General features: G+C 43.9%; 2 protein-coding genes across 4 annotated transcripts in view; one reads left to right on the top strand and one right to left on the bottom strand.

Moving 5' to 3' along the window:
• The window catches only part of HGSNAT (heparan-alpha-glucosaminide N-acetyltransferase), a 39305-nt gene extending 36809 nt beyond the window's left edge, over positions 1-2496 (top strand). The window contains exon 18 of the mRNA XM_083709405.1: positions 1076-2496. Within this exon, the coding sequence (XP_083565531.1) occupies positions 1076-1257 (182 nt within the window). The 3' untranslated portion in view covers positions 1258-2496. The remainder of the gene's footprint in view (positions 1-1075) is intronic.
• Positions 1598-27303, bottom strand: INTS10 (integrator complex subunit 10). Of its 3 annotated transcripts, none has more exons than XR_014557442.1 (18): positions 27104-27297; positions 24765-24832; positions 23940-24043; positions 23321-23460; positions 22829-22910; positions 20753-20893; positions 19633-19804; positions 18995-19164; positions 17065-17198; positions 15276-15429; positions 14039-14121; positions 13215-13367; positions 12672-12780; positions 12205-12284; positions 10496-10629; positions 9839-9932; positions 4176-4253; positions 1598-2436 (listed from the first exon to the last, which is right to left on the bottom strand). XR_014557442.1 is itself a non-coding variant. In XM_083709347.1 (18 exons), exons 1-18 carry the CDS (start codon positions 27230-27232, stop codon positions 2280-2282), a joined length of 2211 nt encoding a protein of 736 aa, XP_083565473.1. In that variant the 5' UTR covers positions 27233-27293; the 3' UTR covers positions 1598-2279. The 3 variants fall into 3 exon arrangements, 2 of the variants coding, with proteins under 2 accessions (XP_083565473.1, XP_083565474.1); XM_083709347.1 differs by having other exon boundaries at positions 10467-10629; positions 27104-27293; XM_083709348.1 differs by lacking the exon at positions 4176-4253 and having other exon boundaries at positions 10467-10629; positions 27104-27303.
• Between the last annotated feature and the right edge of the window lie 282 nt (positions 27304-27585).

Here is a 27585-nt window from a genome sequence, read left to right as displayed (position 1 = left end):
CAGATTTAGTATTTCGGATTGGACAGTTGCCATGGTTGCCACCCCTTCAATATGTAGTGGTTTGCTGGTTGCACCCAGCAGTCACTGAACACACTCACCACTGCCTCTAGCAGGGAGTAAGCCTAGCAGTTGCTAAGCAACTGGCTCATCTCCCTGAAATCAGCAAAGCATCCCTGTTCAGGCATGTGGTGGAAGCAGAAGTTCTTGGGGCAAGACCAACAACCAGAGTAACTCCCTGGGATGAAGACCAATCCAAATGATACACATTAGTAGGAAAGTCTGCTTAAGCCTCTCTGTTCCAATCATTCATTCCCTCAAAATCATCTTTCCTAGTCAGCTTCTCTAAGCTCTAAGCTTCTCTAAGGGGAGGGAAACAGAGCCATATTCATCCTCCTGTAGGATGAAAAAGCAGATGAAGTATGTGAGATTTTGAGCAGAAACTTGCTACTCTTCTACTCCCCGTCAAAGTTTACGATACTGCTTTTAAGTTTGCTTGGTTTAAAAAAAATGGTGGGAGATGGTTCACACAGCTGTCTAGTTTGACCCTGAATAAACTGACAAACCCAGAAAAATTAGGGAAAGGATAAAAATGTGAGTCTCGTGAAACCCTAATGGCAATCCTTTTGGGAGTCTCCTCCCATTTGCGAGATAAAAACGTAAGGATATTGGGGAGAGACAGGCAGGTGTTTGGATGCCAAATGGAAAATGTTTCATCCAATTGGGCCATGAGACTCAGTGGTGGCAGTGCAGTAAAGAGAAATGAGGGGAATCACAGAGCACAGACTGCAGGTTCAGGCAGCAGCCCAAAATTATTGTATGCGACACACTGATAAAACATTTCCCAGCCTTGTTTTGTCACTAAAACATGGCGTCAAGAGCAGAAGACTACACAGACATGCCCCTAAAGCATGTTGTTTTGCTCAACTCCACTCTTGAGTTTGGCAGCAACAGCCTACATCACTTTTATCTCAGGTCCAAAATGTCGGCAGTTGTGTTCTGTAGCTTAACAATTCCTGTCATGCAGTATGGCTGTAACATGCAATTTTTCTGATGGCATTCTTGGTCTCTTTCAAAGGTATGAACTCCATTCTCGTCTACGTTGGGCATGAAGTATTTGAAAACTACTTTCCTTTTAAGTGGAAGATGCAGAATACACAATCCCACAGCGAACACTTGGCTCAGAACCTAACTGCTACATCTTTATGGGTTATCATTGCATATATACTCTACAGGAAGAGAATATTCTGGAAAATCTAACTGAAGAAGCCAAAGATACTTGTGGCATAAGAATACTGGATTAATTACTCCCAGCATATTGATGTTACTTTTTTTTTTTTTTAAAAAAGGGATTGTGTGTTTTGTTTACATTCCAGGTCATCTCGAAGAGACTCACGTATTTAAAATTTGCTGACCGACTCGCCATTTAGCTGAATCAAGGCTTCTACATATTTAGTGTATCATTCCATTTCTAACTCGACACACTGAACAGCTTTTAAAACCTGAGCAATTTGAAAGGACTTTCACAAGCTGATAGTCACTCTGTTACATGCGTGGTTCACATGAAGACGCAGAAGAAAATAAAAAATATTTTTTAAGAAAGAGACTGTTACCATGCCAAACAACTGTGCCTGAGACTGGCAGAAGTCAACCAGGAACCTTTTCATCTGCATGCTGTTGCTGTTTGTGGGACATTACTCAATAAGCTCTTGAAGCTCCAGCATAGCTCCATCCCAAGATAGACCGGACTAGGCCAAACCAATGAGCTAAGAGACCTTGTCTCAGCCGTGCCTTTTTGACCCGCTAGCTTCCTTCATCCTGATCGCCTCAGAAAAAAATTGACCGTAATTCCACCCAGTTATAGATTCTTTGCTGCATGACACCTTGAGCTAATAACCATTCATTCTTCCCTCTTCCAAGACGCACAAATGGGGACTGTAGGATCGTAGAACTGTAGAGTTGGAAGGGGCCCTGAGAGTCTTAGAGTTTAAGGCTGAAACCCAGCACCTTTTATCAAAAACGTAACTTTCAAATGCATTTTTTTTAAAAAAAACCTTTTTATTTACAGTACACAACTCAAAGGTTTTACTGAATGGTGCTTGAAGTTTTGGTGGTATGAACCGCCCATTGAGACTTTAGTTAACCATGCTCAACCAGCACTCCTTCAGCAAGCTGAGCTATGGATTTCAGGGGAATTCCAGTCCGACATCAAGGCAACCACATGGCTCTCTACTCTGCTTGTCTATTCTTAGCAAGATGTTCCAGTAGAAAGTTCATGGCACTCAGGTCAGCGTCTGAAGGAGCAAGATCTTCTCGTTGATGCAGAATCTGTGCAACACGGTCATCAGATTTTCCCCACAGCGCGACACTTGGCGCTCCATTGCCAGGCGGAAATCCTCCTTTACGCCTTTGGTTATTCCCCTGGTAACTGTGTGATGCCTGCAATTATAATACACAAAATAATTAAAACGGCATGGAGCTACCATTTCCATTTAAATATTTTTGCATTCTGTGTGGGTTTTTGTGGAACCTAGCTTCCCAGCTTAGCCTTTCTAAGAACATTCATTAAGAAAAAAACCCCCCTGTTCTCCAGGAATGCCATAATTTTATCACAAAATTATACAACAAATCTCCGCCTGATTTTTAAACCTCTGGGCAACACCCTAGCAAGTGAGAGTCAAGGATTTTTCATGTATAAAAGAACAACTGCTATGAATGGTATTTTCATGTTGGTGTGTCAAATAGTGAAAGAACCAACACAAGCTGCTTTCTAGTGTAATTTCGCTCAAGGCAAGGTAAAAACAGATTAAGAAATGAGCATCATGCGACCGCAGAAAGTTGGAGATGTTAGCAACTAATCTGATCCCTGCCCGAAGACTAACTCAGAGAAATTTATTGGGTCTTGAAGCCCAGTAAGGCCAGAGAAATCAACAGTCCCATTATTATTGGTCATAACACTAAGCTTCTTTAACAAATAGTACTACAGGTCTGAGAGCTGCAAAACTGCCCCATCAGCATATGAGGATAATAGAATTTGCTCCCCCTGCTGCTGCAACTGACCCACTAATTTTCAGGCAGTTTGGGAGGGAAGGGGAAGATGTGCCTTCCAGGGCTCTTAAAACATGCAAAAAGGGTTCAATCCATGGATTGGGAATCAGGATGTCAATAAGAGAAAGGACTGTTAGGCTCTAACAGTTACACATCTACTAAACACTGCTACAGCATTCCTTGTGCTAAGTAGGACATTGCAGAGCTGCAATGCCCGGTTGCAGAGACTTCCAAAATAAGAATGGGACACAGGCAGCAGGCAGGACTCGTATACCACCTAATCTTATATGTTATTGTGACAATCTTTACCCAAAATCCAATACACACTACCCCACAACAAGTGGATATAAGTGTGTGCACCCCCTGAAAAAGATGGCTTCATTAAGTAAATGCATCTAACTAGATTGAAAATGACTTTTCCCCCTGCACACCTCGCAGCATAATCCTGACCATGTCTACTCAGAAGTAAGTCCTATTGAATGAGACTTGCTCCCCCCAAAACCTAGTATTTTAAACGGTATTATGCCCTGCTTTTTCAGTGCCTCCATCTTGCCCAAGCGACATTTTGAGAGGTGGGGAATAACTTCCTATTCCTGTGCAAACTGCAGACAGAAAACGGCCAACATATTTTTGCAGTGCTGAAGGATTATTAGCAGAAATGTGCATTGGATGGAATTTTTAACTGCTGATGGCCAAAAAAATCCAGATCTTAGACGCAAAGAAAACAGAAGCAAGCAAGTACAGGTGAGGGTAAAAGGCAAGAGAACCTAGCAGCATAATTAACATATTTAACAATTGGGGGGGAGGCTTCTTTACCCAAATTGGAGTATTTGAATAAAATAACAGACTGGACTGTCCACAAAAATCTATCTGGGGCACCATTCTTGTTTGATTGTAGAGAGACCCATTTAAAAATAGAGTAACATACATGTGCCGGTAACTTATGGAAAAACAACAAAAATGTTAACAACTGTAAAAAGATGGCTTTCCAAGTGATGTAAGGCACAAATGGAGAACGAAAGCATGGATAAAAACTACTGAGTTAACAAAGGGCTGATAACCATGGGCAGTAAAACATATTGACAAAAAAGACAGCACACTATGAGCAGGGAATTTCCCCTGCGTGGTACCTGTCAGCAGTCTGCATGCTGGGCTGTAGTAAAGGCATGAATTCCTGCTGCAGTAACCCCAGCGGAGGGCTAGAAGTCCTTTAAAAAACAGCAAACAGCAGCATTCAAATACTCACACCAACTTCCCCTGTGCTACAAAAATCAACGCTCCAGACACAGAAAAGAGGGAAGGGGCTGCAGACCAAGAGCCCAAATCCTAGTCCTGAAGGCACACAATGGATCTTTTGTTTGGGATTAGGAAAGCAAAATGAACTAAATCCAGTAGGTTTGGGGCTCCCAAATGCAGTATTGGAGAAGCCACTGCAAGTTAAAACAAACCCCAAAACCAACGGCATAATATGAACTACGTAATATGTTGTATTTACAAAGAATTGCGAACTGCGACGAAATAATTCCTGCATTATGTTCCTCAGCGGATGTAGAAACATTTTAGCCTGGAGTCCCAGCAAATACTTATTCACGTTAAAGTGAATAATGAAGTTCTGCTATCCCCTTCTTCTTTGCAAAGCTTCCCAGGGAGAACCAGAGAAGCCGCAGTGGGTGTTTATTCCTTTTGTTTGGCAGTCTGTTCTCCACACACAGGTCTGCAACTGTGGGGAGGGGAAGACGTGGTAGTTTTTTGGAGAAAATGGACGAACATAAATGGTTAAAAGATTTTTCTGGCTAGGGGAGAAGCATCCTTACAACTGCATTGCAGCATTTACTTTGGCCATGGGTCCATACACAACAAAGCAGCAATTGGTTTTGTTCTGCTATAAAGCCCCAGGGATCTCTTTCTGCAAACATATATTTAACTAGAGTACATACTCTGGGCGCATTAACTGTAACAGGATGCCACTTAAGTTTTGCTGTTCGTTTTGGTTTTCACAACTGTTAAGGTACAGAAGAGAGCTGCTCCCATATTTGGCCGGCTTCAGCCTTACTGAATCCTTTTTCAGCTTTAGTGTTAATGTTACAAAGCAAAAAGCTATACAGTGGTGCCTCGCAAGACGAAAATAATCCGTTCCGCGAGTCTCTTCGTCTAGCGGTTTTTTCGTCTTGCAAAGCAACCCTATTAGCGGCTTAGCGCTATTAGCGGTTTAGCGGCTATTAAAGGCTTAGTGGCTAAAAGGCTATAAGCGGCTTAGCAGCTTAGAAAAGGGGGGGAGCGCGAAAAAAATCGCAAGACTCGCAAGACGAAAACGTCTTGCGAAGCAAGCCCATAGGGAAATTCGTCTTGCGAAGCGCATCGAAAAACGGAAAACCCTTTCGTCTAGCGGGTTTTTCGTCTTGCGAGGCATTCGTCTTGCGGGGCACCACTGTAGTAACTTTAAGGAGAAGCAAGTCAAGCAGATAAAAGATTCAGAGATGCCTCAAACGGGGGAAAATTTGGCCCAAATGGTTGTGTTTGATGCATTTTAATCAAGAAGAAAATCTATTTCCCACAATCATTTAAACTAATGAAAGGGGAATTATCCAAAAGTCTCCAGAGAAGGGGCAATTAAGCTTTTTGTAAAGGCAGAGGAAATGGGGTGGGGAGTGCGCAGAGTGTTTCCCTGACAGAGGATGAGCTTGCAATTCTGGTGAGCCTCTTAAATCATCATCAGCAAACATGAATCAGAACCACAAGTTAGCCCGCTATCTTCATCTTTCAACATATAATTGGATTAAGTTGGTGGGACGTGCTTTGATAGACATTTCAGAATCTTTTCCATTCTGCTTCACTTCAGATGCGCTGCCAACCCCCAATAATTCATGCAAGATAAAAGAACAAAATCAGCTTTATTTCAACATAAATTGGACCTAAGGGGAATGCAGTTGCTATAGCCCTGCGGACAATCAGGAAATTAGACCCGCATGAAGTGCCCTTGTGGTCAGCAGACACACAAGGAATAACTTGTTTCAACTGAAGGGACAGCTGGCAGAATTTTATGCCCCTTCTGGAGAGGGGAACTCTGGTTCTCAGAATATAGCAGCAGGGCCACTTCCTCAAATCCAAATGCCTGGCACACAAGCTTCAACTAAAGATCAGATCCAGCCCGAGGTAACAGGCTGCAACTGAAAAGAGCAGAGGCAGAAGGAACTCAATGGAGTCAGAAACTGTCCTATTCTGGGGCAACTACTCGTGATCACGATCCACCTCAGAACATGGAACGGTGGGTTGGCCTACTAACCAGAAGGGAATCCATAGTAATCCCAATTTTCTATTATCAGTCAACAAGGGATTTGAAAAGCCATGCTGCAACCTCAGGTCAGGACAACTATACAGTGGTACCTCTGGTTACAAACTTAATTGGTTCCAGAGGTCCGTAATTAACCTGAAACTGTTCTTAACTAGAGGTGTGCTTTTGCTAATGGGGCCTCTTGCTGCCGCTGCGCCGCTGGCACACAATTTCCGTTCTCATCCTGGGGCAAAGTTCTCAACTCGAGGGAACTCCTCCAGGTTAGCGGAGTTTGTAACGTGAAGCGTTTGTAACTCGAGGTACCACTGTACATTGGCTACACAGAACCTGCTAGAGGACCTTCCTACTAAAAGGCAGCATCAGAGGCAAAGGCCAATAAAGTAAAGGTAAAGGGACCCCTGACCATTAGGTCCAGTCGTGACCGACTCTGGGGTTGTGGCGCTCATCTCGCTTTATTGGCTGAGGGAGCCGGCATACAGCTTCCAGGTCATGTGGCCAGCATGACTAAGCCGCTTCTGGCTAACCAGAGCAGCGCACGGAAACGGCGTTTACCTTACCGCCGGAGTGGTACCTTTTTATCTACTTGCACTTTGACGTGCTTTCGAACTGCTAGGTTGGCAGGAGCTGGGACCGAGCAACGGGAGCTCACCCCGTCGTGGGGATTCGAACCGCCAACCTTCTGTCCTAGGCTCTGTGGTTTAACCCACAGTGCCACCCACATCCCTAACACCCTTCCTTACCAGCCAATTAATCCTCCACCTGGTTAATCCGCCAGGCAGCTTCCAGAAGTAATAACCTCTAAGGCAGGCATAGGCGAACTCGGCCCTCCAGATGTTTTGGGACTACAACTCCCATCGTCCCTGACCCCTGGGTCCTGTTAGCTAGGGATGATGGGAGTTGTAGTCCCAAAACATATGGAGGGCCGAGTTTGCCTATGCCTACTCCAAGGCTTCAGGGGTGGGTGGGATCAGATGGTGAGGACCTCCTTTGGAGCAGACAAGTCTCGGACAGTTGACTAATCATAATATTGTGAGCAGATTCATACTCCTCTACCAGAATAACTCCTCCCCAGCCACTAGCAGTCATGTGGCTCTCAACTTGCTCTTTTCCTCCCCAGGCAGCTGGGGGAAGAGGCAATCTTGGCATGAACCACAGGCTGGACTTGCTGGGGGATGCAGGCATAGCTTGGCAGGAAGAGAGAACTGGCTCACGCAACAGAAGGAGAAAGCGGGGGATTGTTCATTTCTAACATTGCTGTCAGGTGTAGTCTGGGAGCAGCAAAAGGGTTCCTGCTCTCAAGCGGAAGGTGGAGAGTGTCTCCTTTCCCAAGTCTGCTAGCCATTCTTTCACAGCTAGAGGAATTACCCCTTTCCTGCCCTGATTCACTTATTGATAAGCAAAATGCTCTATAGTCCCATGCATTTCATTTCACTGCATATTGGGGTGGGGGGAAACAGGTGTGGAAGCAATATTCTTGATCAGCTGCCCTCATCAGCAAGTGGCTTCCATTACCTAATGGAAAGGAAAGATTGGTCCTGCCCATCTTTCGGGTAGCAGTGTGCTGTATCCCCTTTCCCCAAAAGCACGCATGTTCAGATGGGCTGGGTTGTGACCTCTTGCTCCAATGGGCACACTGGTGCCCCCCCCCCATCACTTCCTAAGAAGCTTCAGCATCAATTTTGACATCGGCAAGTGAAGTTCGTGGCATTGTGCCTACCATAAAGGTAAAGGGACCCCTGACCATTAGGTCCAGTCGTGGCCGACTCTGGGGTTGCGGCGCTCATCTCGCTTTATTGGCCGAGGGAGCCGGCGTACAGCTTCCGGGTCATGTGGCCAGCATGACCAAGCCGCTTCTGGCAAACCAGAGCAGTGCACGGAAACACCGTTTACCTTCCTGCCGGAGTGGTACCTATTTATCTACTTGCACTTTGATGTGCTTTTCAACTGCTAGGTTGGCAGGAGCAGGGACCAAGCAACGGGAGCTCACCCCGTCACGGGAATTCGAACCACCGACCTTCTGATCGGCAAGTCCTAGGCTCTGTGGTTTAACCCACAGCACCACCCGTGTCCCTGTATCTACCATACAAACTCATAATTCAGCATCCTGAGAATCTAAGCCACTTTAAAAAAAAATAGTGAGCTTCTGCCAGATCCTCTCTCCATTATTTCTTCCCTCCTCCGTCTTGATCATTTATCCAAATCTCTCAGAGATATGAACACCTATGAGGACTGACGCCTTGTGAGACTGTTGTCATCAGCCGAAGCATGCTATTAAGCTGTCACCCTTTTTCGGAGATTGCCTTGGTTCTCCCTTGTCAGAGACTAGTGGACTCATTGCTACCCCAATCTCCCCTCACCCTCATTCCCATGGGATGCTCCCTGTGTCCACCGTAGAGAACATTTTCCATGCTACCCTTTGACTGCCAATGTGCGGAGCCATTTCACGGCTGCCATGAATTCCTGAATATTTCTAGTCAAATGAATGGTCTCTTCCTCAAATTCACCCAGGCATGTGTCTGGTACTGACAAACATCAGCTGATGTACATTCAGGTATAGCAAAAAAAAAATCAAAAAATTGAGAGAAGTCACAATTGTGGCCGAAAGGAATATGAACAGGAGGCAAGGGAAAGAGACTGGACACAGGAAGATGTTTATCAGAGCTACCAGGGAACATGCCACTGGATTCGGTACCCCAAATATCATAGGACTCGCATAACCCACACCTGCCCAACTTGGGATACACCCTGAAACAGTCATCATACCCTTATAGAGCTAAAGAGGCAAAATAACTTTTCCATCATAGGAAAAGTTAAAAATGGATAAAAGCCATTCATTCAATAGCCTGAAATAATACAGCTGAGCTTATGGGGTTTTTTTGTGAGCTGCTTTGTGCAATCTATGGAAAGGGAATGTAGCAGTTTCCACTTATCAAAACACTTGCGGATTTCACTATGACAGAACTCTCATTTGAGATTCCTGGACTAACCAGCTGCTGACTTTGCAATTGTTTAAAATTATTTGTTACCTGCTCTTCATTGTTACAATCACGGAAGACTATATGCTTTTAGACAAAAGGTCTTGCGATTCTGCCCTCTGTATTAAATGGAGCAGTCTGCTTGACAATAATCTATGTGGCTATGACATACCATCTCCCTAGCATTGTGCCACAGTTGGAAACACTTTCCCCTCTAGGCCACTTAAGTTTTTACAGCCCTGCAGAGACTTAGCACTCACTGGCCAGGCTTCACACGGTCCCACTGCACTGAAGGGACTAGCTCACCCACAGCCGATTCCAATGCCAAAAATAAGTTTAAAATTCCCATTTCCCCATGATATTGTATGCATTTAGTTGCCTGCTTACCTGGAATTTTAAATGTATAACAGACACAGACCTATCAACTTAAGTTGGATGCTTTCCAGTACGTACACTGCTTTAACTAGCCACATCACATAAATTATATTCTCATCAACTCTAAAATTGGAAAAAATAGTCTTCTTACTTTATCAACATTCCCTGATTTGGCAACAATTCCAAGTGAATTTTTCCTCCTTCTTGTGTTCTTAAATAGGCAAATTCTTCCAGCATATCAATATCTGGAGCAATTGTTCAGGTCCAAAAAGGAAAGATTTGAACACAGAAAAAAAATATTACGATGTGTTTTGCAAGTGATCTTCAAAATCCTGTCCCTTGTTATTGTCCTAGTAAATCACTTTATGTTTCCCCTTTATTAACTGTATGCAAATAGATGGATTTAATTTATCTTTTGCTGTAACAAGCTAGTACAGTGTTGGCTGCGGCACACTGACCAGTCTTGCAATAGGAAGAGAACTTTTTACACTTAAAAGTATCCAGCAGTTAACACATGCCATAGTTCCTAGGAACACGTTATCCCACAAACAGAAGTGTCTGGCCCCCTGTGCCATCCTAAATGTATATTTGAGTCTCTCTCTTTCCTCCTGCTCCATTGCCCCTTTCATTTCCCAGCTATTATAGAGCTTAAATTCCATTCCATTAGACCTCTGCCCCACATTTTCTAAGATCAGACCCCTCTTCTCTTGGGAAATTCTGAAACTGTTAGCTTCCTGAATGCTTAAGCTGGTCCCAGGGCATTTTTGGGAAAAGGATACTTGTAACATAGTTGAAAAAATTTTCATACTGGAAGTTTCCTTGCAGGCAGATTTTGTTAATTGCTTTCAAGAACAGGTTTTCTCCCCTTGGCCACTCCTGCTGCAGCAACACAATCACGTGACCCAATGCCATATCGTCTCTGTTGTCTGTGAAAGCTCTCAGCTGCAAGGGAGAAAACGCAGAGACACTTAAGAGCAGTTGCTTCCCATTTTGCATGTGAATCTCATTTCCTGAGATTCTGCCAGGCTACAGATTACGACATTCATATCTATCCACAAAGGACTGGTCTAAGCAGCGTGTCAAGGTAGACGGCAGGCAGAACAGAAGCTACAAGTTCAAGGAACTGTTCCGAATCTCCAAAAATACTGGTTTGGCGTTTGGAATGAGGCTGAATCAGTTGCAAGCGGACTTTAGAGACTTGTGACACAGCACCACCACTTAGCATTCAAAGTAATTCGTGTCACCTCAATAATTCATAGAATTGTAGATTCAGAAATTTCTTCCTGATGTTTAGTCAGAATCTCCTTTCTTGTAAACTGAAACTGTTGGTTTGATTCCTACTCTCTGGAACAGGAGAAAACAAGCTTGCTCCACCCACAATGTAACAGCCTTTTACATATTTGAAGATTGTTATCAAATCTCCTCTCATCCAGGCTAGGTAAAGGGACCCCTGACCGTTAGGTCCAGTTGGGGCCGACTGTGGGGTTGTGGTGCTCATCTCGCTTTATTGGCTGAGGGAGCCGACGTACAGCTTCCAGGTCAAGTGGCCAGCATGACTAAGCCGCTTCTGGCGAAACCAGAGCAGCGCACGGAAACACTGTTTACCTTCCCACCAGAGCGGTACCTATTTATCTACTTCCACTTCGTGCTTTCGAACTGCTAGGTTGGCAGGAGCAGGGACTGAAAAACGGGAGCTCACCCCGTCGCGGGGATTCGAACTGCCGACCTTCTGATCGGCAAGTCCTAGGGTCTGTGGTTTAACCCACAGCACCACCCGCGTCCCTTAGGTTCCTTAGAGGTGTTAATAATGTAATAGGTTTAATTGCATGGCAGAACCTTATATAAAATACTTCAGTAGAATTTCTTCTGGTGTAGGGATGGGGAACCTAATCGGCAAGCCCTAGGCTCTGTGGTTTAACCCACAGCGCCACCCGCGCCCCTCATCCAGGCTAAACATACCCAATTCCCTCAACTGTTCCTCATAAGTTTCCAGACCCTTGATCATCTTGTTCACCCTCCTCTGCACACATTACAGCCTGTCAATATACTTTTTAAATTGTGCCCAGAACTGGGCACAACTGCAGCAACACTGTAAAGTAGACCACTATTATTATCATGATATTTCAGATGGGGTACTGTGGCTTGCCGTGGGCACCTGGTTGGGTTCATGGAGGATACAAGCTTTGAACCAGGGACTCCCTTAAGTTACAGCAAAGCCTCATAGTCACTATGCTAGTTCGTATAAAGCAGTAAAAAAAAATTCCTGTTTTTGAGGGAGGATTAATACAATAATTGGGAATGTTAATTTGGAGCAAACATAGTCAGAAAGTTTATTGCCAAATCTTGTAAACTCTTTCTGTGGATACAGGTAACCATTACCCACTGATGGTAAAAATCTTCCCTTCCAATTCTATGATTCTGCTTAACAGAATAATAGAAATGACCAAGTCTATCCACTCCAGAAACCAAGTGTTAACAAGGCATATTTTCTTCACGACAAATGGAATAACAGCTTACCTTAAAACAAGCTAACAGTAACCGTAGGCAATAGGGCATAATTGCTTTACTGGTACATGGCCAGAGCTTCAACTCCGTAGCTAAAGACAAATGACAGATTGATAATTGTTACAAAGTCTGCAACTTTGCTAAGAATCAAGTCGCAACAGTTAGCCATTAAAAATAATTCCCAATTTGCCAATGCCACCTCTTCTTCCCAACTCAATAACATCTGTAACAAGAACAGAGATCCAAATCATCATAATTTAACCCAGTGACTTATTGATTGATTGATTGATTGATTGATCAATTGATTGACTGGAGGGGGGAGGGGGACGTCAGGGAAAAGAAGTACTTATGCTTTTTTGAAAAGGTGTATTTTTAGGAGTTACTACAGACTTTTTCTGAACAGACTTAGGGGCTAGAGCACTAGGATTTTTAATTCAGAGTTTCCTTGTCTGCTATTCATAGATAAGGTCATCCAGTACCTTTCCTGAGTTTGGACTTCACTGTAGGCTGCTCTTCCGGAAGCTTAACCCCTTCTTGTATGGGAAGCACCATGTAGCACATCAAATCAAGTACCTTTTCACAGGTCAACTACAAGAAAAAAGAAGATCAACGATTTTAGAAGCGAACCCACACAAGCCAGCAAGCAGATTAGCCGCAATAATTAGACAGTTAAGATTGTCACTATCTTGTTAAGGGGTCGATTCAGGCTGCTTGTAGAAGCAAATGGTCCTTCTTGATTTCTGCAAACAGAACTGGTGTGTGAAGCATAGCCCATCTTCAGCAGGAGGCTCCCCAGTTTTGCTTGCAACATCCAAGCAATGATATAGAAGTTATGGGGGTAGCACCATCCCTTTTCTGAGCCAATGGGAGGAAAGACTTGAAGAGTTTTGGATGGCATCCCCAGCCCAGTTGAAAACCTTTCTGAGACCTGCACTCTGTCCCATAAATCCCACTCTTTGCAGCAGGTCAACAGCAAGAAAGGGAAGAGGCCAGCTAGATTAGGGAGGAGCACAGAGACTTACACGGTATTCTCCAAGGGCAAAGTGACAGGTTGCAAGCTGGATTAGGGATCGCTGGTTCTCTAAGGATCCTTGCCCCAGGATCTGCTGCGGAGAGTGAGATCCCTGCAGAGCCGATAAGTGATGCAAGCTGGCAATTGCTTTTTTATATTGACCCTTTCCAGAGGCAGAAACAAAAGACAGATCACTCTAATTTGACCATTTTCAGAAATCAGGGATCTCTAGGCAACAAAATACTACGCTTTCTATAAAGTTAAGTTTAAAAAACACCATGCTTTATATTAAGAATGGAGACAAGACGACAACTACTACTACTATTTACATGTGCACTCTCAGTAATTGTTACAGCAGCTTCTTAAGGAGGGTGAGCATTATTCCACCCATTTTGCAGAAGAAGAGCTGAAGGCTGAGAGAGCACAGCTTGCCTAAGAGCGCCTGGTGAATTCATGAAAGAGGTGAGATTCTCGATTCATGGCTCTTTGCTGCTAGTTACACCAGCACTATATTTACTGTATTTCAGCAACACTATCTGAGGGTTCAGAACACTTAAAGGACATTGCCTCAGCAATCCTCAGAGCAGCCCAACTTTTGATGGCTACTGCTGGGGACAGGGCTGAGTACTGCTGACACCCCAGCAGGAACCCTGAAGTCCAAACCTTGTATGCTTGAGCACAAGTACACAGAGTTGAGCTTCAGGTGCCCCCACTGACAGTCAGTTTGAGAGGCAATACGCAGCCATTTGTTTGTTTGGGCTGAGTTCCTACAGAAAAGAATTCTTGGCTAAGCATTACAGTAAAACGGAAGGAATCTGCACTTGCAGCTTTTACCTGATAGATGATCATATCTGTGAGGAAAATCCGCAGCCAGAGCCAAGTATCGGTCTTCCATGAGACACAGATTCTTGTGAATTCTGCAAAATAAAAGGGATTCCAGGCAAATATATCAGGGCAACTGCTTGCTTTAGCTCTCTCTGCAAGCCTTCAGGTAAAGACAGCACAGACAGACACTGGCATGAACTTGGCAGTGAACACTCTTCAGACATTGTTCTTAGGCCTAGACCCAAACTGTACTGCTAGACAACCTGGTTCTTCTAGAATAGAGATGGGGGAAATCTCTTGCAGCCCAAGGACTATATTCCCTTCTGGAAAGCCTTCAGGAGGGTGGAGGGAGGCTGGTTCAGATGTCAGTGGTGGGGGCCCAGGTCAGAGGCAAAAGAGGGTCAAGCAACGAACGAGTCAAATACACTTTTAAGCCAGTCAAAAACACTCAAGGAGGGTGCAAAGCAGGGTTGGGGAGAGTAGTTTGGGAGGGTGTGTGGTCTGGGGAGAGTTTCAAAGGTCAAATAAAGGTCCAGGGGGCTGCATCTGGTTCCTGGACCTGCTGTAGGAAGTCAAAATAATAGATGTGTATACTTGGGGTAAAGGTAAAGGTACCCCTGACCATTAGGTCCAGTCGTGACCGACTCTGGGGTTGCGGTGCTCATCTAGCTTTTTTGGATGAGGGAGCCGGCGTACAGCTTCCGGGTCATGTGGCCAGCATGACTAAGCCACTTCTGGCGAACCAGCGCAGGGAAACGCCGTTTATCTTCCCACTGGAGTGGTACCTATTTATCTACTTGCACTTTGACGTGCTTTCGAACTGCTAGGTGGGCAGGAGCAGGGACCGAGCAACGGGAGCTCACCCCGTCGTGGGGATTCAAACCGCCAACCTTCTGATCAGCAAGCCCTAGGCTTTGTGGTTTAACCCACAGCGCCACCCACGTCCCTATACTCGGGGAGAACCATATTAATAAAGGTTGGGAGCCCCTGCTCTAAAAAGAGGTCAACCACTCCCCATGTCAACAGTTCATTTGGGATCACCAGGCTGGCAAATGAAGAACCATTTGCTTCCACCAAGGCTTTCTGTGAGTCACATTAGAGCAAGGACTCAAAAGACAGTTGTCAGTTCCCAGCCAAAAGGCACAAGACCTGGATGGAACATGATGGAACTGTCACGTTCCAGAAGCATATATTTCCCATGCATACCAAGGCAGCATAAAGCTTGTCAGCACACCATCATACGTACCTTTATCCAAAGATTCAAGAGAATGGAGAAGTTCCCAGCTCTCCCTAGCCAGCCTAAAGCTTTCTTGTACTTCAATGGCGTTTGGAAGGTCTGCTGCATTTACTGTAATGTGCCTGCTTCTCCCCTTCCCAGAAGGATCCTCGTCATCAGAGCTCTGGTCAAAAGCCAATGCAAAATAAACTGTTTAGACTAAGCTTGTAAAGTGACTTAATGTTATACCGTAATAGTACTATAAAAGAAGTAATTACAGCAATAAATTATATGCAATGTAAATAAGCACTTAAATGACTCAAAGATGACAAGGGCTGGTAGAGGGGAGCCAAATGGGTGCGGAACTTCATCCTTTTTTCTTTCTTACCCTTTACTCTCTTTAGTTTTGGCGGTTAAGTGTGTGTACTTTATTGTTTGTTTCTTTGTTTGTAAATATGCTTAAGTAAAACATTTTAAATAATTAAAAAAAATAAACTGAGCAATAGGCTAACATAAATGTTGTATTTGAGTTAACTCTGTAAAAAACTGCCAGTCCACAGCATATGTTCATAGAACATTAGTTAGTCCCAGATTCCTGGTAGCAAACTCTTTAAAAAGTTGGCAATGTTTTTTTTTTAAAAAACCAAAATAACTTTACAGGCAGGATAGTAAAAATACTTATTTTCTGCCACTTCTAAAGTAACCCAATACACTTATTTAGGTATTCCAGAATCAAAAAGTGTTTGTTCCAAGAAAACTATCAAAAGTGCTTAAATATTCACTCAAACCAACAATAACCTGCCTTAGCTTCTGTGTCATGTAAGGTCTGCAATATCACATATTGCACTCATTTACTGCTTAACTTCCCTGCACCCCACAATTCATTGGACTCTGAGCCCCAATCTTCTTTCTCTGCAGGTTGAGACAATGCTTAAGTATCATGTCAAACTATATGCTTTAAATTCTAAACCCTTTGACTCTGACAAACAACTTCTTACAAATATCACCTTAAGCACCTCATGAAAGCTGCGTGATATAGTGTTGACTACAACTGAAGGAATTACTCTCACGAGTTCTCAGCCGGTTGCAACACATCAACAAACAAAGCAAAATCAAATTCTATTCACATTACAACTCTGAGGACCACCACCGAATGAAATCAATGACGCTAGACATTGCAAACCTGAAAGGTCAGTTCAGGTGTTCACTCATCACACAATGCTTGCAATGTAGGCTTCAAAACGAAAGATGTTTCTTCTTACTAAACCAAAATACATGCAAATTCTTGGAGAATTATTCTAATTACCTGTGAGATTTTTATTCTAAGCCAAGCCAAGTATGAATCTGGGAATTGGTTCTCTTTATATAATTTATAAAGACTTCCCACTCTCTCCTTATTTTCTCATTAGAATAATTTCCTATTAAACCTGTAAGTTTGGCCAAAAACTTAATCATTACAGACAACCAGTGATATGAGGAATAAAGATCCACATGGAGTTAGTTGGAAGTCAATTTCTTTTTTCCTTTTCCTTTTTTTCTTTTTGTGTGTGTTGTTTTTCGTACTTCTTTTTCCTTTTTTGGGAGAACATAATGTTTTGTATTTTTGATTGCAGATTATGTTATTATGTTTACATCCTTGCAATTTTGTTTTTGCACTTTTCCTGTTTCGTATTGTTCATTTTATTCAATGCTTGTTTGTGTGATGCGTAAGTATTAAAAAACACACACACATGCAAATTCCAGAAAGAATCATTGTAAACAAACCCACATCCTAAAACCCAAATTACATCCCATTTATGCCAAGAATGAAACACGTTACCATGGTTTTCTCTCTCCCTTCGGCAAGCTTCCGCTTTTTGTGCACATGTTTGCTCCGTTCAATGTCTGTATCGCCATAAACATTGGAAACATCCTCCACCAAAACCAGTGGAACCTGGTTTGGGGCATTTGGTCCTATGTTTAAAATGAAAACCACTTCAGCACAGTTGCAACTGAGAGACTGCCACTGGAATCTGCTTCTAGCTACCAGAATATTCACTTCAGCAGTATGGTGAAAGCATCTAGTTGTACTTTAAGCAACTTATTAAGCATATACTTCACAATACCACGCAAAAGTAAAATAATAATTTTATGGAGAAATCAACACCCATGCCAAATCCTCCTAAAAGTAATTAGGTATTTTGACACGAGGTCATACCCACAATTTATTTTTGAGCCAGCCATTTAAGGGCTAAATCTCTCTATCATCTATAAAATTGAGATAACAAAGGAGGTTCATCATCAATATATAAAGCCCACAAATATTATGCCAATTGTGGTACACTGAGCAAATCACAAACTCCTGGGGCTACTGTAGGAAGATCTAAAGCATGGGTAGGCAAACTAAGGCCCGGGGGCCAAATCCAGCCCAATCGCCTTCTCAATCCGGCCCGTGTTTTTAAATTAGTAGAATGTGCCCTTTTATTTAAAATGCATCTCTGGGTTATTTGTGGGGCATAGGAATTTGTTCATTTCCCCCCCTCAAAATACAGTCCGGCCCCCCACAAGGTCTGAGGGACAGTGGACCGGCCCCCTGCTGAAAAAGTTTGCTGACCCCTGATCTAAAGGGACCCTCTTAACTAAAGCAAAGAGGAATGAGCTGTATGAGAGCCAGCGTGGTGTAGTGGTTAAGAGCAGTAGACTCGTAAACTGGGGAACCGGGTTCGAGTCTCCGCTGCTCCACATGCAGCTGCTGGATGACCTTGGGCCAGTCACACTTCTGTGAAGTCTCTCAGCCCCCACTCATCTCACAGAGTGTTTGTTGTGGGGGAGGAAGGGAAAGGAGAATGTTAGCTGCTTTGAGACTCCTGAAGGGGAGTGAAAGGCGGGATATCAAATCCAAACTCTTCTTCTCTTCACCAGGACTCCTCTCCCCCCAATCTGTTATGGTCCTGATGAAAATCCCTCCTAGGTAATGCTATCGGCCCCCAAATCAATTTCTATTGGGGCCTAGCACAGATGGATTCTAATGATGAGTTTAGTGTCACATTGAGTATGGCCTTCAGACAGCTCACATCACATGCAGACAGGGCTATTTGTTCTACGGTCTTCCTCATGTTTCCCTTCAAGCCTGCGCTTGCTCACCACCCAAAACAGCAACACTCCATTGCTAGGGGAATATTCTACTCTTCCCCACAGCCAGTGCATTCATTATTATTGGGGGCGCCGTGTGGGATGCACATATGCATGGGCTCTTCTCAAGATGCTTGTTCATTTCTGACTTTTTCACTGAGGAGCCCCTGATATACAGTGGTACCTCGGGTTACATACGCTTCAGGTTACAGACTCCGCTAACCTAGAAATAATACCTCGGGTTAAGAACTTTGCTTCAGGATGAGAACAGAAATTGTGTGACGGCGGCGCAGCGGGAGGCCCCATTAGCTAAAGTGGAACCTCAGGTTAAGAACAGTTTCAGGTTAAGAACGGACCTTCAGAATGGATTAAATTCTTAACCAGAGGTACCACTGTATCTTCAAAGAATCCCAGGATTCTTGGTTTAAACGAAATAAAAACCTACAACCAAACAGGTTCATCTATGGGCTGAGCTAACCTATGGGCTTCCAGATGTTTTGGACTACAGATCCCATTATCCTTGACCATTAGCCATGTCAGTTGGGGGTCCAAATGGGAACCAAAGAGTCGAGCATCATCTGGAGGGCTGCAGGTGAACCTACCCTTGCTCTTAATGAAGTACTTGACCATGAACTAACCTTGGAAGAGAGAAGGTTGGATGCTGCTGACATACAGGAATGCGTTCTTGAAGAAGACCAGCATTGTGGAATAGACCACTTGGGTCTTGTATTTTGCGTGAGATTCATTATCATAGTTACTGATGTATCTGCAGACATCTTTCATTTTGAGCAATGTGTCACCAAAGCTTCTGAAGGCACAAGCATACAAAGTTAATAGGCTTTCTAATCCGGTAGTTTTAATATGCTATCTTTTTAATATGTTCACTGAAGGAAAGTGTGCCTTCTCCCAGCTGCACCCTTCAACAAGCATCGTGGATGGTCAAGGGCCCTCTTGAAGAAGATGGGACAGGACACTGGAAGAAATCACCCAAACTCGCACAGAGATCTGTCGTACTCACACGTCCCAGTCCCTATTTTTCAGGACCCATGCTTTTTGGAGAGACTTTTCAGGTGACTGCAAGGAGAAAAGGAAACTTTCCATCTCTGAACTTATTTTAGAATCAAAGCCATTCACCTTCAAGCCTGCAATCCTAGACACCCTTACATGCCATTAAGTGCTATTAAACGCAATGGGACTTGCTTCTGATGAAAAATAATAATAGTAAAAGTAATAAAACTAATAATAATAGGATTATACCATAATAATAACAACAAACCTTCTTGCCATGTCCATCTGCCATTCACACCTTACTCCCACTATGGAAAGTATCTTGAACACCCTTTCCCAAGGATCCGTAATTTGAGAAGATTTCTCAGTTAAGCCCTCTATTACGTATTTCTGAGAGCTTCGTTTACTGGGGGACACAAGATCAGATGTATCCTGTGTACCTAGAAACCAACAGAAGCATCACCAAAAATCAGTCCAACAGTCTTAACATCCTGCAGTCCATGCCTCTTACACTGTTTATATGCATGTGTGTGTGTACACACACACACCCATACACAAACAAACACACACACACACATATATTATAGTCCAAACTTGAATAAAAGGACAAATCTCAAAAACTGATCCTGGATCCTGCACAAGCTGCTCATATCTACCTTCAAAATCCTTCATGGACTAGTTCCCCTCTAATATTTTGACACATCCCATCTACCAACTTCAGCTGTCAGAAAGTCTTGGGCTCCATGAAAACCACTCTGTCCTTTCTGCCCCTTATGGAAGAAAGGCCCCTAAGAATGTTCTTCCTTTTTACTACCTCCATTTCCTTCCCTTCTTCTGTCGTTTTCTAGACTATATAAACCCATTAGGGTAGTGATGTCTCGCCAATTTCCTTCTGAATGGATCTATATGGTCATCTGCTGCTGCACTGCTGGACTACACAAAGTCTGATATTATCCGTTTGTGTGGGATTAGGTGACAAATACTTTTAAAGATGTTAGAAACTTTTTTATTGTCAGAATCATGGACTGTGGTTCTAACAAAGCGGGTGGTAGTTAAAATTTCCCATGGCATCTATTCAAAAGTAAAATCCTAAAATACAAGCAAAATCTGACTCGAACAAATATTCTAGAAATGGAACCCATGGGCATTTAAAAAAATTTTTTGGTCTTAAACCAAGCTACCTTCAAGTCAATTAGCTCAGCCTTCTTTAACATTTTGGGGAAGGTGTGGGGAGGAAATAAGAGATCTCTACAGCTAGACACAGATGAGCTCCGCAGCAATTCACAGTCCAACCCCCCCCCATCCCTCACAAAATCCCACATACTGTTTTGACATGCAGTAATCTCCATTCCTTAGTTTGCTAGTGCATTTGGCTCCAGTGCTTTTACCTTGGTATTGATTTTCAGTCTGCGCAGATCTCGTCACATAATTAATATAAAACTCTGCTGCTTTATTCAGATACTTATATAACAGGTTGGCCGGAAGACGCACATCAGGGTTGTTAATTATTAGGGGGAGGACGTCACAGACTAAAAAAGACCGAAAAACAGTATTTTAGGATTTCCAGTTGTCCTGACAATGCAATTTAATCAAGCAAAGTGAGTGACAAGCTGCATTGAGACTCCTCTAAAACAAGGCCCTGCTAACAACAGGTTAAACCAATAGCTTATTAAATTAGGCAATAGATTTCAAAGATACATGTCATCTTCTAAAAGCAGGTATGGGGAAACTGTGGCCCTCCAAATGTCGCTGAACTTCACAACTTCCATCAATTTCAACCAGCATGGCCAGTGGTCAAGGATGATGGGGGCAGCAGTCCAGTAAATAAACATTTCTCCCTAGTTGTTTTTATTTTAGAGATGAAAACTATTACCAAACTCCACTGAAAACATTCAAAAAGTCACTCCCCAAATAAATCAATGAAATACGCCCCCCCCCCCAAATGGGAGGAGGCAACAGGTTCCCCATCCCTACACCAGAAGAAACTCTACTGAAGTACTTTGTATAAGGTTCTGCCATGCAATTAAACCTATTCCATTATTAACACCTCCATGGAACCTAAGGGACGCAGGTGGCGCTGTGGGTTAAACCACAGAGCCTAGGACTTGCCGATCAGAAGGTCGGCGGTTCGAATCCCCGCCATGGGGTGAGCTCCTGTTGCTCAGTCCCTGCTCCTGCCAACCCAGCAGTTCGAAAGCACGTCAAAGTGGAAGTAGATAAATAGATACCACTCCGGCAGGAAGGTAAACAGCATTTCTGTGAGCTGCTCTGGTTGGACCAGAAGCGGCTTAGTCCTGCTGGCCACATGACCTGGAAGCTGTACACCGGCTCCCTTGGCCAATAAAGCGAGATGAACGCCGCAAACCCAGAGTCGGTCACGACTGGACTTAATGGTCAGGGGTCCCTTTACCTTTACGGAACCTAAATCAACAGTGGAGGTTTGACAGGCCTGACTTTTGAGAGGAGCTTTTACCTCTTGGTGCATTTTCAAACTCCAGGAAATCCCTTACAATTACAATGCTGTAGTTTCTCCCCATCCCCAAGAAATAATGTTCTTGCCAGTTTGTGGGGCAGCGAGGGACAGTTGCAGGCCTACTGTAGATTTGTCCCCTTTTATTGGATATTGGATCTCAGAGCCACAGTATGAACCAGAATACAACTTTTCTATTATACAGGTCGCTCACAACATTTAACTTGTGAGCATTCAACTTTATGCACTTGGCAGGTGCCAAGAAAAAAATACTTTGGCAATCCCACCTGGCATTGCACCCAATGTGTTTTGATTACCATATTTTTCGTTCTATAGGACGCACATTTTCCCCTCCAAAAATTAAGGGGAAATGTGTGTGCGTCCTATAGAGCAAATGCAGGCTGTGCCGCTAAGCCCAAAGCCAAAACAGGAAGACGGAGCACTGCGGAGCTCTCCGTCTCACTGCTCTAGCTCGGGGATGGCTGCGCGCAAAGCCTCTCCAGGGCAGCGGGGCGCTGCGCTCCAAAGGCTTCAGGGATCTTTGAGGCTGGCTTTGGGGGAAAGCAGCGCTTCCCCCCACCGCCAGCCCCACAAGCTCTGGTGAATGTACCTTGAACGCACCTTGTTTTAGAGGGGGAGAACAAGAATTTTTTTTTCCCTGTTCTCCCCCTCCTATGGTCCGGTGCGTCCAATGGAGCGAAAAATACGGTATATGGGATTTGGGATGTATTGCACTATCCCCAGGACATAACCCCCTCGTAAGTTTAGTCTCGCTTGCACATTTAATATTGCAAAAAGTGTAACGCAAGTCAGGTGGAGTCAGATAAACAGCAATAAAGCTCAAAGTTCCCCCCCCCCCAACAAGGATAATCTCCCAAGGATTTATCTAGTTTTTTGTTCTTAATATACGTGGGTTATGATGAGCAAGACAGTAAAAATATCCATTTATTAAAAATAGCATCAAGTCCTGTCATTTAAGTGCTATTTTACTTACCAAATAATTTTCTGAAACAATTGACAGGTGATTCTTGGTCTTCAATATTTTCTGCTTCTAATAATGTTTCCCCAAGGCCCACCTTTGCAAAGTTTAAATAAAATTTAAAATCTATTAGTTCAAGATTTTGTTCCCCAGAACCATATTGAACAATGAAAAGTAATTGCTTCCTGCCTCACCTCTTCCTGAACAATTTACTTCAGTACAAAGCTGAGAAACAGTGGGGGATTTTAAAACTCAAAATATTCATAAATCAACAAGTTTTGTATTTCTGAGTGTCTTAAATTAGCATTGGCAAAAGTTGTTCTTCTACACCCACGGACTGCTTTGCTATTCTGATTAATTTTAGCATGGATGTTGTAGCACAAAGATCACACAGTCCTCCAAAGAATGTCCTGCCACTTTTTTTTATTTCTACCAATCTGAAGTCAGGTATGAGAACGAAGAAGAACAAAAAGGTATTTGAAATACGAAGAAACACCACTCTCTTACCCCATGTTGAACCACAGTCTCAGGGAAACGTCGCAAAAGCAGAAGCAACATTTCTGCCCGTTCCAACGTATTAAAGCACTGCTCTGTGGCTTTCAGTAACATTTCACACTGAACTCGACCTGGAAGGGTTTCAAATAAACCTGTAGGAGGGAAGATAATAGCAATAATAATAAAAATATACCGTAATTTTATTTATATTCCGCCCTCCCCAGCCGAAGCCGGGTTCAGAGGGGCTAACAACAGTAAAATGATACAACATTCTAAAATCAGTTCATTATAAAATCAGTTCAAATCAGATTAATGGCAGCCATTGGGCTAGAGCTCTGTGAGGATTGCCAAAGGAGTGGGTCAGGCTGTGCCCTGGCCAAAGGCCTGGTGGAACAGGTCTGTCTTGCAGGCCCTGCAATGAAGCAAACAATCTGGGGTATGGCTAAGAAGAGAGAATTTAAAACAATAAAAAAGGTTTGAGTGGAAACTAGAAGCCAAGTAATTTGTTGGCTGGGAGAATTTGGAGAAAAGCTACTGGAGGAACGTTCCTCAAGAGCCTTCATATACATTGCAGCACTGATCATCATCAAGTCAACTGTTTTGCAAGGGATTCAGTGGAAGAAAGGCATACCTCTTAAAAACTGAGTTTGCTTGTCCTGCGAATCGTTCCTTAAGGCTGCTGTAATGACACTAATCTCCCGCCACACCACTGGTTGGTCTGGGAAATTAACAAACCTGAAATAAAGAATGGAAAAAAGTTTGGAATTATTTATATCTGTAATCAATCAAGAACAGAAATTTTACTAGGAAAGCCACACTACTTAAAGTGAAAATGTTTCTTGCTTCTTCTAGGAACTAAAGCAGGTCTCCTCTTTTCTGAATCTAACAATTGCCAGGTAAATGCTTCCAGGAAGACCAAAGACAAGGTAATATCCCTGCATAACTGTTTGCCCTCAAATGTGGTACACTAGCTTAGAAGCTAGAGGTTCTTTTTAGCTACTGTAGCTATAGACCTATGCGCTTCTGTGACTATATCTAAACCTTTTTATACCTACCACCATTTATTGAGGCAGCATTTCCATGTGAACAAGTATTCTTTTTTGCCCATCCTGATCAGTTTCACTGAGTGACCACAAGTTCCCGCATAGATTAACAAAATCTATCTACTTCATTCACACCATACATAATTTTATCAACCCCCAACTGAGGTTGTTTGTTTTCTGCAACTTTTCCTATCATGCCTTATAACTGGTGTTTCTCAAACTTGGCTCCCCAGATGCTGTTGGACTACAATTCCCACCATCCCTAGCTAGCAGGACCAGTGGTCAGGGATTGATGGGAGTTGTAGTCCAACAACAGCTGGAGACCCAGCTTTGAGAAACACTGCCATAAAGCAGTACAATTTTAAGTAGAGTGGTTTACAGACAATTAGAAAAAAAAATGGAAAGCATCTTACATGTCATATAGCAATCTGCCTGCTGATGCTGTACGTTCTGCATTCCGTTCAATAGTGTACATCTCATACTGAAAAAACAAGGGCAGAAGATGAGCCATACAGAACACCTTCCATCAAACTTCTCAGTATCACATCTTTCTACCTTACCACAGTAAAAAATGAGGAGGGCAGAAACATCCATGCACATGCACTCTCTCTCTCTCACACATGCATTTTTTAAAAGGCAGGCAGAGAAACAGGCAGAAAAAACCCTTTTCCTATTTGTTTGGGATCTCCATTTAGAACTCTGAGATGTATGAAAGCAAAGTGCCTGCGCATTTAATGTAGAGTAGAGAGTAATGTAGAGAGTAATTTAATGTAGAGATTGGAGAGTAGGGGTTGAAACCTAAGTTGATGGGAGTATTGCATCTAAATCTATCTTTACCAAAATGTGAAGTGTGTTTTGTTTGGAGCATGTTTACACCGCTGCCTGTTCTCAACATTGCAGTGTGATACTTTCAGGCAATTTAGACCAATGGGCACTAGAACATAAACAAATGAGTTCACTTGAGGTTATCTGTATATCCTACTATAGTACTGTACTACTTCCTACACTTTTGCAGTGGGGTATATTTAATAAGGTTACCAGACGTCCCCAGATTTACAAATCAGTCCCCTGACAAAATCCATCTATTTAGTAGGAAGTTGAAAAGTGTCCCCGGATTCATTGAAAAAAATCTGGTAACCTTAGCATATTAGGATCAACGAAAACATAAAGAAGCAAACAAGCATTCCAATCCATCAAAAACCTTTACCTGATGAAAGCCTTAAAACAAAGACAGCCCTTTGGCTAGTTAAAACAATCTATGGCCTTTTAGAAGAGGCTGGGGGTGTTTCTAATGTATTTTTAATGTATTTTTAATCTTTGTTGGAAGCCGCCCAGAGTGGCTGGGGAAACCCAGCCAGATGGGCGGGGTACAAATAATAAATTATTATTTTTAAATAATTATTCTAATGTATTTCTTCCCCAACCCATGGTTTTAAGGTATCTACGTGGCGGGGGAAGGGGGAGGTTGCTTCGCTGTGAGCCACTCTGGGCTGCCCAGGGCAGAATAAAGCAGTGAACAAATTCTAATAATAATAATAATAATAATAATAATAATAATAATTTATTATTTGTTCCCCAGCCACTCTGGGCGGCTTCCACAAAGACCAAAAATACACTAAGGTGTCACACATTAAAAACTTCCCTGAACAGGGCTGCCTTAAGATGTCTTCTAAATGTCAGGTAGTTTATCTCTTTGACATCTGGTGGGAGGGCGTACCACAGGGCGGGTGCCACTAGCGAGAAAGCCCTCTGCCTGGTTCCCTGTAGCTTTGCTTCTCGTAGTGAGGGAACCGCCAGAAGGCCCTTGGCGCTGGACCTCAGTGTCCTGGCAGAACGATGGAGGTGGAGACGCTCCTTCAGGTATACTGGACCGAGGCCGTTTAGGGCTTTAAAGGTCAGCACCAATACTTTGAATTGTGCTCGGAAACGTACTGGGAGCCAATGTAGGTCTTTCAAGACTGGTGTTATGTGGTCCCGGCAGCTGTTCCCAGTCACCAGTCTAGCTGCCGCATTCTGGATTAGTTGTAGTTTCCGAGTCACCTTCAAAGGTAGCCCCACTTAGAGCGCATTGCAGTAGTCCAAGCGGGAGATAACCAGAACATGCACCACTCTGGCGAGACAGTCCGCAGGCAGATAGGGTCTCAGCCTGCGTACCAGATGGAGCTGGTAGACAGCTGCCCTGGATACAGATTTGACCTGTGCCTCCATGGACAGCTGTGAGTCCAAAATGACTCCCAGGCTGCGCACCTGGTCCTTCAGGGGCACAGTTATCCCATTCAGGAGCAGGGAGTCCTCCACACCTGCCGGCCCCCTGTCCCCCCAAAACAGTACTTCTGTCTTGTCAGGATTCAACCTCAATCCATTAGCCGCCATCCATCCTCCAACCGCCTCCAGGCACGATAACTGCTATTGGCTTCTGCTACTGAGGGTGGGCACTCTTGCTACCCAACGACTCGTATGGCAGAAACCTGGATTTTTCCACCGCCTCCCAAGAGCAGCTTTCCCATCTTTTCAGCTCTTTAAACAAGCAGGCAAAAGAAAAAAAGTAGGGAAAAGAAAACATGGTAAGTCGGAAGCGCTGCCCCCAAATAGGTAAATGAACCGGGCGTGCTAAGCGTTCCTATCTCTATGGTGCTGAGACCGAAGAACAGCAGCGAAAAAAGGGAGCACGGGGCTTGCGGCGCGCAAAGCACTGTGGGAAAAAGGAGCCGTTGAGGGTAGGCCGCACGGAGCCTGGCGCGCCCTCACCGACCTGGATGTTGAAGTCGGCGGGGTAGAGGCTCCGCGCGGTGATAAGCCAGGCCTTGGCCGCCCACAGGTCCCCCTGGACCAGCTCCCGCGCCCGCTTCACCAGGAACTCGCAGTCCCCCTGCGCCGACATCTTTGCCGTTGCCGGGAGTCGCGCTCCCTCACGACCCGCACATGCGCAGACGAGCCTCGCAACGCCATCTTTCTAGGGCCGGTGACGTAGAGGAGGCGTTTTGCGCCTGCGCCGCAGTTACCATGGTTTCCCCACCACCACCACACTCGTGTTTCTAGTGTCATCATAGACTTATGAAAGTGGTAGACTGACAATACAATTTTCATAGGGCAGGACTTCCGGGTTGCTTTCTGACCCCTTTCCACCCACCCTACAAGGGACTGCTCCCCATAGGACGCAACGGGGACATTTAAAAAGGTTTTAGCATAGCTGGGCAGGGGCGGCTGCATTGTGTTCCATCCCAAAGACTGAAG

The sequence above is a fragment of the Podarcis gaigeae genome (genome assembly GCF_964106915.1).
Source record: "Podarcis gaigeae genome assembly, chromosome: 13".
In the NCBI taxonomy this organism is placed as follows: domain Eukaryota; kingdom Metazoa; phylum Chordata; class Lepidosauria; order Squamata; family Lacertidae; genus Podarcis; species Podarcis gaigeae.
Note: the sequence above shows the minus strand (reverse complement) of the source record. Positions and strands in the feature narration are given on the sequence as shown.

What these genes read in the sequence shown, in the direction of transcription:
- INTS10 (XM_083709347.1), bottom strand. Translation starts at nt 27,232, where the DNA reads ATGTCGGCGCAGGGGGACTGCGAGTTCCTGGTGAAGCGGGCGCGGGAG. An exon ending in AAGGGAGAGAGAAAACCATG is followed by an intron (nt 15,430 to 17,064) that starts GTAACGTGTTTC and finishes GCTTTTGACCAG; the next exon opens with AGCTCTGATGACGAGGATCC. An exon ending in CAGATATGATCATCTATCAG is followed by an intron (nt 13,368 to 14,038) that starts GTAAAAGCTGCA and finishes GCCTCTGGAAAG; the next exon opens with GGTCAATATAAAAAAGCAAT.